The 10,775-nt window shown below is 39.6% G+C and overlaps 1 protein-coding gene across 1 annotated transcript; it reads right to left on the bottom strand.

Moving 5' to 3' along the window:
- Positions 1 to 323: 323 nt before the first annotated feature.
- On the bottom strand, positions 324 to 10,544 carry LOC148132680 (vomeronasal type-2 receptor 26-like). Its single transcript, XM_087954618.1, has 6 exons — positions 10,321 to 10,544; positions 9,587 to 9,875; positions 6,776 to 7,570; positions 5,968 to 6,180; positions 3,183 to 3,309; positions 324 to 1,216 (listed from the first exon to the last, which is right to left on the bottom strand). Exons 1-6 carry the CDS (start codon positions 10,542 to 10,544, stop codon positions 324 to 326), a joined length of 2,541 nt encoding a protein of 846 aa, XP_087810744.1.
- Positions 10,545 to 10,775: the final 231 nt, after the last annotated feature.

Genomic DNA, 10,775 nt, shown 5'->3' with positions numbered 1-10,775 from the left:
TTGATTTCTCTTTTGGGAAGGGGAATGACGGAAGCATAGAAGGAAGGTCTGCTTTTGGGACCCTGAACTCCTCACTTCTCAGTACACTTTATCAAAACTGTTACTGCAACACAACTGATTGTGTTTCTTTTTATTCAGGCAATAACTTGAGAGATACTAACAGCAGATGGATGGGAAAGTAACGTGAGGATTGATATTCATGGATATTTGTGCTCACATCATCTATAGTATTTTTATATGTATGATTTTGCACCATTTTCTAGGTTTGGCCTGTTGGGATATTTTAGAGTCAAAATACTTCTGACTCACATAGCTACATTTCTTCAGGTCGTTAGTTGCTTCTTTGTGTTCAGGTCTGGCCTCAGAATAATAATGTAACACTTGGGGATGAAGACGCAACCAAGCAGACCAGCGCTGGAGGCCAAGATGGAGAAGACCTGCACAGCCACCATGAATTTCCCTTTGGTGCTCAGGTAGGTGGGCACAAAAGTCATCCAGACACTGCAGAAGACCAGCATGCTGAAGGTGATCAGCTTGGCTTCGTTGAAGGCCCCAGGCAGATTCCTGGCCAGGAAAGCCACCATGAAGCAGATGGCAGCCAGGAAGCCCATGTAGCTGAGGGTGACGTAGAACATGACAACGGCCCCTTCATTGCATTGCAGGATGATCTCTCCAGGCTGGGAGTGGAGGTCAGAGTCAGGGAAGGGGGGAGAAACTCCCAGCCATATGGAGCAGATGAGAATTTGGACACCAGAACAAGAAAGGATGATGGCGTTGGCCAAGCTCTTCCCCAACCATCTCTTCGCTCGGTTTCCTGGTTTTGTGGCCAGGAAAGCCAGCACCACCGTGATGGTTTTGGCCAAGAGAGAAGAAACGGCAACTGAGAAGATGATGCTGAAGACTGTTTGTCGGAGAAGGCAGGTGGCTTTCCTTGGTTGACCAATGAAGAGGAAAGAAGACAAGAAACAAAGCAGGAGGGAGACCAGGAGGATGTAAGAGAGGTCCCGGTTGTTGGCTTTGACAAGGGGAGTTTCCCGGTATTTAATGAATACAAGTAAGACAAAGCCTGTGGTTAGGGAAAAGAATAGAGCAAATGATACCAGGATGTTGCCCAAATGTTCTTCATAGGACAGGAAGGTTATAAACTTGGGGATACATTGGATTCTGTCCTCATTTGGATATTTATCATCCAGACACTTGGTGCATTTTTCTGTATCTGAGAAAACCAAAAAGCAATATTTAATTAACATATTATCCTTTCACCTTCAAAGAAACACATTCTGGAGACAAGATGGATTTCTTACCATCTTACCATCTCCACAGAAAGATCATAAAAGGAATATCATTTTCTTTAAAAAAATAATCTTTCTAATTGTTTATTAAATTGGGGAAAGTCCTAGGACATTAATGATTTCCTGTGTGATATGCAGAATCTTCATAGGAACCTACATTATTAAAGGGAAATAATAAATCAGTTACTCTTTCTGGACACACTTCCTGAGTCCTTCACATGGCATTTCTGTCCATATACTGGACTCAGAAGATGCTAACTTTTGGAATCTAGTTTGCTGGCAGGGAAACCTAGTCCTGCAAATAATCAAGAATGACTAATTATATTTGTCATGAGGTAGACCCATAATTATCCATACCACCTCATTGTGGACCAGCAACCCCTTCTCAGTGATCTAATGGTATCGGGTCCCCTGCATTGGTCTATATGATATAGAACAATGATATAGGGTCCCCTGCTTGAGCAAGAGGCTGGACTAGAAGACCTCCAAGATCCCTTCCAGCTCTATTCTGATTGATTGATCCTCAAGGGGATCCATGTCCCATGTTTTTCAAAAGGCAGCTAGACTTTCTTGGGGTTTTTTTTTCCCTTGAAGACGTTTCACTTAGAACCAAATAAGCTCCTTGGATGAGAAGTGAAACATTTTCAAAGGAAAGAAAACCAGAAAGACCAGTTGCTTTTTGGAAAAAAGCACCTTTTGGGACAACCATGACTTGGATGATTGAGAATCTGCATAGACAATGCATTGCAATAATCTTTCCGGGAGATGGACCTAAGAGAATTCCTCAAGTTTCTTTCTTTCTTTTAATACAATAATTTCATTGTTCTTTTTCACCTTTTACACATATTGATCTTAATTTAAATAGTACTGTGTCATCATTATTATACAAACCAATCTCATGTAAATATCTACATTTGTATACCTTTATATACATTAATATACATTTATCTATAATCTTATCTCCTTTATCCTTATTTCTATTGTTCAACCATTTATACCAATTATCCCAAATTTCATAATACTCCGACTCTTCTTTATCTTTTAATTTTAATGTCAATTTATCCATTTCAGCACAATCTATAATTTTTTGAATTACTAATTTCTCTGAGGGTGTGTTATTTTGTTTCCAACATTGAGCATATACTATCTTTGTTGCTGTCAAAATATGTAGTAAAATATATTTAATCTTTTTCCTATATTTCCCTTTAATTATTCCCAACAGAAACAACTCGAGTTTAAATTCTGTTCGATCTTCCACTATTTCTTATATCCAACTCCATATTTTGGTCCAGTATTTTTGGGCTTCCGGGCATGACCACCATATATGATAGAAGGTACCTTAGTTCCGTATGCATTTCCAGTATGTCGGATTCATGTTAGGGTACATTTTGGCCAATCTCATTGGTGGCAAATGCCAATGATAAAACATCTTGTACATACTTTCTTTATAGGCCACTGATCTTGTTAATGTATAATTTTTGTTCCAAATTTTTTCTCACTCTACTAAATCTCTATTATGTCCAATATTTTTTGGGCAAAGTATCATGTAGCCTTTTACTACTTCTTCTTCCAATGCAACAATTCCTCAAGTTTCAAAGAACTCAGATCTTCCCAGAAAGGTTAAAAACTATAAGGATACCTCCTGACTGAAAACCAGAAAAGAGATTTTCTCTCAGAGTAGTGAAGCTTGTGCAATCTGTCAAATCCTTCTATCTGTTCCCAGCCCCTCGTCAAGGTCTTTTGGTTTGTCATCCTTGAGATAAGAAATTGTGCAGTTTGAAAATGAACAGGAAAACAGTTGAGCTTCCATCTCTTAACTTGGACTTCCAGGAAAACGCTCTGGATGAATCCATTTCCACAAGGCCTGCCTTTTTCCTTGGTGTCACGCACCTTCCTGACTGGAGATGGTCCCTTCCGGACAAGGAACACAGTCGTAGCAGCAAACTGGCTCTCCTTCTCGAGCCCTCTTGACAAATCCAGGAGGACAATTTCCCACGCATTTGGACTGAGGCAGAAACTAAGCAGAAAAGAAGGAATGCCAAAAGTAAAATCTCAGAACTAACCATCCATAGAAAACGGAGGTAGACATAAACCTTAGTCAAGCAGGTGGTCTCTGGGTTTTGGTCAAATAAATGTGAAATATTACCTGACGTACCACTCCCTTGGATCTCATCTATCAAAGAATGATGGTTGGTGAAATCCAGGAGAACAGCCTGTTCGTCTGTGGCTGCACCTTCTGGAATATTCTACCATTTTGAGGTCCTCACAATCCTTAAAAGAACCTTAAAACCTGATTTTAATTGCTAGCTTGGGGCCTCTGTAGGATTGTGTACTCTTGGGGTGGCTGTCAGGATATTGAAAAGATCTCACTCTTGGTTTTTATCTATAACTTAATTATCTAAATATTGATCATATTGTATTAATTTTTTTAACCTTTCTATCATTTTGTAACCTATCCAGAGTTGCTGCAATAGTGAAATAGGTGGCATATAAATGTAGTAAATAAATAGATAAATAAATAAATACTTCACTTGCTCCAAAGCAAGGGTACAACTACTGGCAGAGTTTTCATTTACTTCATTCCTTTTGCTTCTGCCATATCAATTGAAACAAACTTTAGAAAAAGTTCAGAGAAGAGGAACTAAAATGATCAAAGACCTGGAGACTAAACCATATGAAGAATGGCTGCAGGTTTTGAGTCTGGCTAGTCTAAAGAAAAGAAGAATTAGGGGTAACATGATTGCAGTATTCCAGTATTTGAGAGGCTGCCCGAAAGAAGAGGCAGTCAAGCTATTCTCCAAAGCACCTGAAGGCTGGACAAGAAACAATGGTTGGAAACTAACCAAGGAGGGAGGTGACCTGGAATTGAGGAGAAACTGCCTGATGGTGAGGACAGGGAAGGGCTTTCCTTTCCTTCAGAAAATGTGATGTTTTTAAGAAGAGACCAGAAAGTCACTTATCTGAAATAGTCTAGGTTTTTCTGCTTGACCAGGGGGTTGGACTAGAAGACCTCCAAGGTTCCTTCCAGCTCCTATTCTAGTCTAGTCTATTCAAAGGTCTTTTCTACCTGATAAAGTCTGGAGTGATGGAACTGTGAAAAGATTTCAAAATTAAGCGACAACCTGTGGCTTCCTCCAATGGCCATGATAATATGGATTCCTCCAATCTTCATATAGCCATGATTTTCAAGGAGGATGATCTATCTTTTAAATTGTATAATAAAATTTATTCTAAAAGGTTTATTATTTTTTATTTTATTAGCTTTTTTTAAAAAAATAAGTAGAATATAACAGCGATGAAGAAGGAATGTTTTGCCCAGCAGGATACTAAATTACAGAGGGGATACAAAAGGGCCATATATCATAAATGTCCCATGTTGGACACATGGCTGAATCAGCTGAAAACAGTGTTCCATACTAGAGCATCGGAAGGTCCCCTTGGTCAATAATACGGAAGCTTTCCAAGCCACCTAACAAAATTATGAGTGGCACAGTGGTTAGAGTGCAGTACTGCAGGCTACTTCTGCTGCCTACTGGCTGCCTGAAATTTGGAAGTTCGATCCTGACCAGCCTCCAGGTTGACTCAGCCTTCTGTTCCTTCTAAGGTGGGTAAAATGAGGACCCAGATTTTTGGAGGCAAGAGGCTGATTCTTTAAATCGCTTAGAGAAGGCTATAAAGCACTGTGAAGCAGTATATAAGTCTAAGTGCTACCTTCCTTCCTTCCCAGTGGTGAGAATGCAGCATTTCAGGCTGACTCTGCCCACTGCCAGGAGTTTGATCCTGACCAACTCAAGGTTGACTCATCCTTCCATCCTTCCGAGGTGGGTAAAATGAGGACCCAAATTGTTTGGGGGGATAGGCTGACTTTGTAATCAGCTTAGAGAGAGCTATAAAGCACTGTGAAGTGGTATATCAGTCTAAGTGCTATTGCTATTGCCCTTCCTTCCTTCCTTCCTTCCTTCCTTCCTTCCTTCCTTCCTTCCTTCCTTCCTTCCTTCCTTCCTTCCTTCTCTTCTCTTCTCTTCTCTTCTCTTCTCTTCTCTTCTCTTCTCTTCTCTTCTCTTCTCTTCTCTTCCTCCCTGTGGTTAGAATGCAGTATTGCAGGCTAATTCTGCCAACTGATAGCAGTTTGATCCTCCTTCCATCCTTCCAAGATTGGCAAAAGGGAGACCCAGACTGTTGGGGGCAACAGGCTGACTCTGTAAACTACTTAGAGAGGGCTTTAAAGCACTGTAAGTCTAAGTCAGGGGTTCCCAACCTGGGGTGCGAGATGATATTCCAGGGGGTGTGAGAAAAGTCCAGGTAAATAATAGGATATTGGCTATAGGTTGGCATTTTTATTTATCATGCAATGGATTAACTTTGTTTTCATTTTAGAGTTAAGTATCATTATTTAGTGGCCGTCACATACATAGCTGAAAAGATTCAATCCTACCATATATTTAACACGTTCAGTAGTTCCTAAAGTCTAAATTTCAGGGGGTGTGAGGTTTGAGTGAAATGTTTTAAGGGGTGCGGGGCGAAAAAAAGGTTGGAAACCACTGGTCTAAGTGCTATTGCTATTATAAAAGTACCACTCCCCACATTCAATTCTCCATTTGGTGATTAGGTTTAGCCACATGAAATGGGACTTCAGGCTTTGGAAACCAGAGAAAAGTCTCCAATATTTCCCCACCTTGTTGAATGACTTTAGCCTTGCCAGAGCATCTTGGTTAATAGTTATTCGCTGTCTTTCAAAGCTCCCAAGTTTAAGTTGGCTGGGATCCTCCTTGGAGAAAATCAACAAGCACACAAAATCCAAATCTGCTGTTACATCTCCATTGTGGTCCATGTAGAGTTTAAAATTGGAAAGATTCCAAAATTCATTCTTCTCAAGAAAGGAGTGGAACTGGAATGAATTCAATCCCAGATTTTAAAAGCAGAACCCTTCTTTTTTATCTATAAAGCCTGAGTAAAGCCACACCTAGAGTACTGCATCCAGTTTTGATCACCACACTATAAAAAAGATATTGAGACGCTAGAAAGAGTGAGGAGAAGAGCAACCAGGACGATTAGGAGACTGGAGACTAAAACATACGATGAACAGTTGCAGGAACTGAGCCTGGCTAGTCTAGGGAAGAGAAGGACCAGGGAAGACATGACAGCAGCCTTCCAATATTTGAGGGGCTGCCACAGAGAGGTGGAGGGGGTCAAGCTATTCTCCAAAGCACCCAAAGGCCAGACTAGGAATAATGGATGGAAACTGAGAGATTCAACATAGAAATAAGGAGAAATTTTCCAACAGTGAAAACAATCAACCAAGAGAACAGAAGTAGCCTTCAGAAGTTGTGGGAGTTTCATCACTGGAGGCTCTCAAGAAGAGATTGGACTGCCATCTGTCAGAAATGGTGTAGGGTCTCCTGCTTGGGCAGGGCATTGGACTACAACACCCTTCCAACTCTTTAAATCTAATCTAATTAATGGATAATGGCAGGGCCCCATACCTGCCATGGTTGCAGCCTTGGAGCTCCCAAACTCTCTTCACCCTCCTTCCTTCTCCTCCTATATCTGGAGGAATATGCAGCATTCAAGACATGCACCAGGCTCTTAATGATACTGTGAACATGTTTGCTATTTGGGATCTGTAAAGTGTTTTTTCCCTGTTGGGTTTCCATTGATGTTTTCTGTGTGCATCTTCTCCGACCATTGACAGAAAAGACACGGTTTGAAAAAGCGCAGCTAAAATATTGATCTTCATACTGAACATCTACAAATAAGTACGGTTCAAATGCATCATCTTTTGGACTTTGTTTCCTCTGAAAATTGAAGGACCAAATACTATGGATATATTTGAAACGTTTGTGATTTTTCAATGAATATGTTCCCAAATTTGTGGTGATCCAGACTTTCCCTTCAATGGGTCCTGGAAAAGCTTCAAGTATTAACTCGAAAGGAAGGATTCTGTCTGAAATGGAAATGTATTCTAAGAAGTGAACAAAGACATTGACTTGTCTCCAATTAGAGATGGCCTCTCTGAGGAGTTCTGGATGTCCAGTCATTGAGATTTGTTGTGATATAACAACACAGATTCCATTCCTGACAAGCATCAGAGTCAAAATCTTCATGAAATTCTCTCCCTTCACTGTGTCTGAAGTGAAGAGGCCAATCAAGGTCCATCTGAAATGGAGGAGCAGTTGGACAATTGCTGGGTACTGGAACCCTCCTTTGGGGAGCATCCGGTGGTAAAAAGGGAACTGACTTTTATCACTCAGAGTCTCTGAAGCAGTTAGATAGCTGATCTGAAAAGACAATGAAGAATGCTTATAATTTGGGTTCGGATCAAGTCCGAAACATTAGCTTTTAATAAATCCAACTTCATTCTCTTGGACTTGTTAGAATAGTTTATTGTTGATTAGTCATTAGGTCTACAAAAATACAGAAAATAAAACACAAAACATTAAGAACACAATATATAAACATAGAATAAAAATATTAACAAAACAAGAATATGAATAAAGAATTAAAATCAGACTTCTGTATCACCCTTATAATTTAACACAATAAAACCCAGATGTACAGATCGTTAGGTGAACTGTTTTGTTCCAATAAAGTGCCATATTATATCTAATTTTTGAATTCTGATAGCATAGGAAATAAGTTGTTTTAATATAAGGATCCCAATACGTCATTTTCATAATGTGCACTCCAAGCTACTGAATGCTTTCTTTCTTATAGAATTGAGATTGAAATGATGAACATGTTATGTCTCTGGAGTTCCAGAAAGACAAGTTCATTGAGACATGGTTAAATTGTCCCTATTTAACCATTATGTCCAGCATGCTCACAATAAAATAAATATTGCCCTAAGATGTATAGGCACTTTTGCATTTAAATACCTGCTTTTTAATTTGAATTTTTGTCTGTTAAAAAAAAACAACAGAATTTTGGAAGTCTGTCAATTTCTACAGCTTAATTTTATACAAATAATTATATATCCTAATTTTAGACAAAGAACAAATTATATAACTTCCCAATTGAGCCTTGACGCTGAAATCCACCCTCAAGATCCTTCTCAAGTGATGTGATTGTGCTTATTTTATTGATGATATATGTCTTAAGCTTCAAATCACAGCTCCATATAAGAGCTTATGGGTAATCTCGGCATTATATACTTTAATACATGGGTCTAAGGAAGTTGGAGAGCTACGATTTTTTTTTTAATTTAAGTAGTAGGTTCACTTATGTCCTGGCTCAGAGTTCCTTTGATATAGAGTGAGCAAAGATCCAATCTCCAAGAAAACTACCTCTAGATAAGGTGTTCTTTACTCTATTGGCTCATCACTGAATAGTCCTCTATGGACATGATGTCATTTTTAAAATTCATAACTTTTGACTTTGATTTATTGAGAATCAGATAATTATTAAGGTAGTTGGAGCCAAGTCTTATTTACAGCATATGGAACTCAACTTGAGCAAGTCCTTGGTGCTCTCTGAGCTTGATTGTTGTCTTGTAGGCATTTTATGACCCAAACTAGGTAACATCATCAGGGCTAGCCGTTGTCATCATTATCATCATCACTAGCATTGAAGATGTCAGTGGTGGGATTCAATTTTTTTTACTATGGGCGTGGCTTGGTGGGTGTGGCAGGGGAAAGATACCGTAAAATCTCCAGTCAGAGGTGGGATTTGCCGGTTCTCCAAACTACTCAAAATTTCTGCTACTGGTTCTCCAGAACTGGTCAGAACCTGCATACCACCTCTGGATGATGTTACCTAGTTTGGGTAAAGAAACATCTGCAAGAAAATAAGCAAGTTTGGAGAGCACCAAGTACCCCTCATGTCAACCTTAAGCTACAAATATTATCCTTTATTACAGGAATAATAATAATAATAATAATAATAATAATAATAATAATAATAATAATAATAATAATAATAATAATACCATTCACAGATGATAATATATGTATCTAGTGTCTTTGGCGTGAGGCTCCTTTATTAATCCTGGTAAGTCATTCATGTCTAGACTGAATAATAAGGGTGCAAGTATGCACCCTTCATGAGTTTTGATCCTATTTGCTACAAGAGTCCAACAGAATCCACCCAAGCAATGAGGATAGTGTCATGAGAGGACAGGGCTGCTTTGATGGTTGCCTCCTTCTCAATATGGATCCCAATCACCAGCTATAAGATCTACAATGACTATGGTGAAAAGCAGCTCCTGAATTCCATCAAGAAGATATAAGTGGATATATTGAGCACCGGCCACCTCTACGCTCACTTTACCAGATAGAGAAACACACACACACACAAACCTGTGGGACTTTGTAGGTGCCTACTAAAGTTGACATCTGGATGGAGGTGTCCCTTCTAGCTGCATCGAGAAGAGTCAAAAGATTGTCCTTTTTCCCACAGCCGTAGTTGGGAACATTGGTTTCTCCAGGGGACAGCATGTCCAGCAAAGCATCTGAAGTGGCAAGTGTGCTCAGAGAGTTGTCATGGATGTTGTAGCCAAGTGTGAGATTGTGCAGGAGTTGTGGATTCTTGTTAGCCACATGAATGGCAAAAATGAATTGGGCAATTCTAAACTTATTAGAAGATAATCTACCTGAAGGTGCCCACCTGTAGAAAAATAACATTCATATTATCAACCCCACCATCAAAAGCAATAGCAAAATATTGTTTAATGTATTTATTCTTTGTCACACAACCCTATTGAATCTTAAGCCAATACTGATTCAAGGCAAAAATTAAACCATTTGATGAGCATTTATAAAATTATGGAAATGAGCTTGACATGGGAAACTGCAACCTTTTCAATAGCTACTCTAAACAAAAGTCAGTTTTCAAAAGATGAACTCAGGAGTGGATGGGGAGGAAGAAATAAACTGGAGTTCTTTGAGCTGTTTCTCTAACTTAGGATTTCAGTCTCTTCCAGGAAATTAGGCAGGTCCTGCAATAGAGGAGTAGGTGAAATAAGGAGGAAAAAAAGAAGAACATTACATTTGCAAATGGAAGGAATGCAATGCCATCATCCTCAATGACTTACGAGTGAGACTGACTGGAAGGAGCCATGTTGAAAGGAAATGTTATCTTTGAGATTGTTGCCGTGGTGACCACGCTAAGGAGATGGTCTCCTGGCCTGTAATAGCTTGGTGGGTTTTTTCCATCCCGGTGCTCCAAATTCATCAGGCATTTCATCCTCAGCTTTCCAGAGACTGGCTGGAACACCAGCAGCACCAGAAGCACAAGGAGAAGAATCAGCAAGTCCATAATTCATTAGGCTGAATTTCTAAACAAGGACACCAAGAAGATATAGAAGAACTCAAGGCCTCCCACAAGATGGAAATGCCAGTGGTTTTCCTGATTCAGACAGAGACAAACCAAGCTTCGTCTGGAAAGGAGAGAAAATTCATTTAAGAGCACAGCCCCTACCTGTCCCAAAACGTGTGCCACCTGAGGCATTTATCCTTTTCTGAAGCAAGATCCCTTCCATGCTGCTTC

Source organism: Notechis scutatus, chromosome 1, assembly GCF_049901735.1.
Source record: "Notechis scutatus isolate UNSWTSFEM ecotype Mainland chromosome 1, rNotScu1.2, whole genome shotgun sequence".
In the NCBI taxonomy this organism is placed as follows: Eukaryota; Metazoa; Chordata; class Lepidosauria; order Squamata; family Elapidae; genus Notechis; species Notechis scutatus.
Note: the sequence above shows the minus strand (reverse complement) of the source record. Positions and strands in the feature narration are given on the sequence as shown.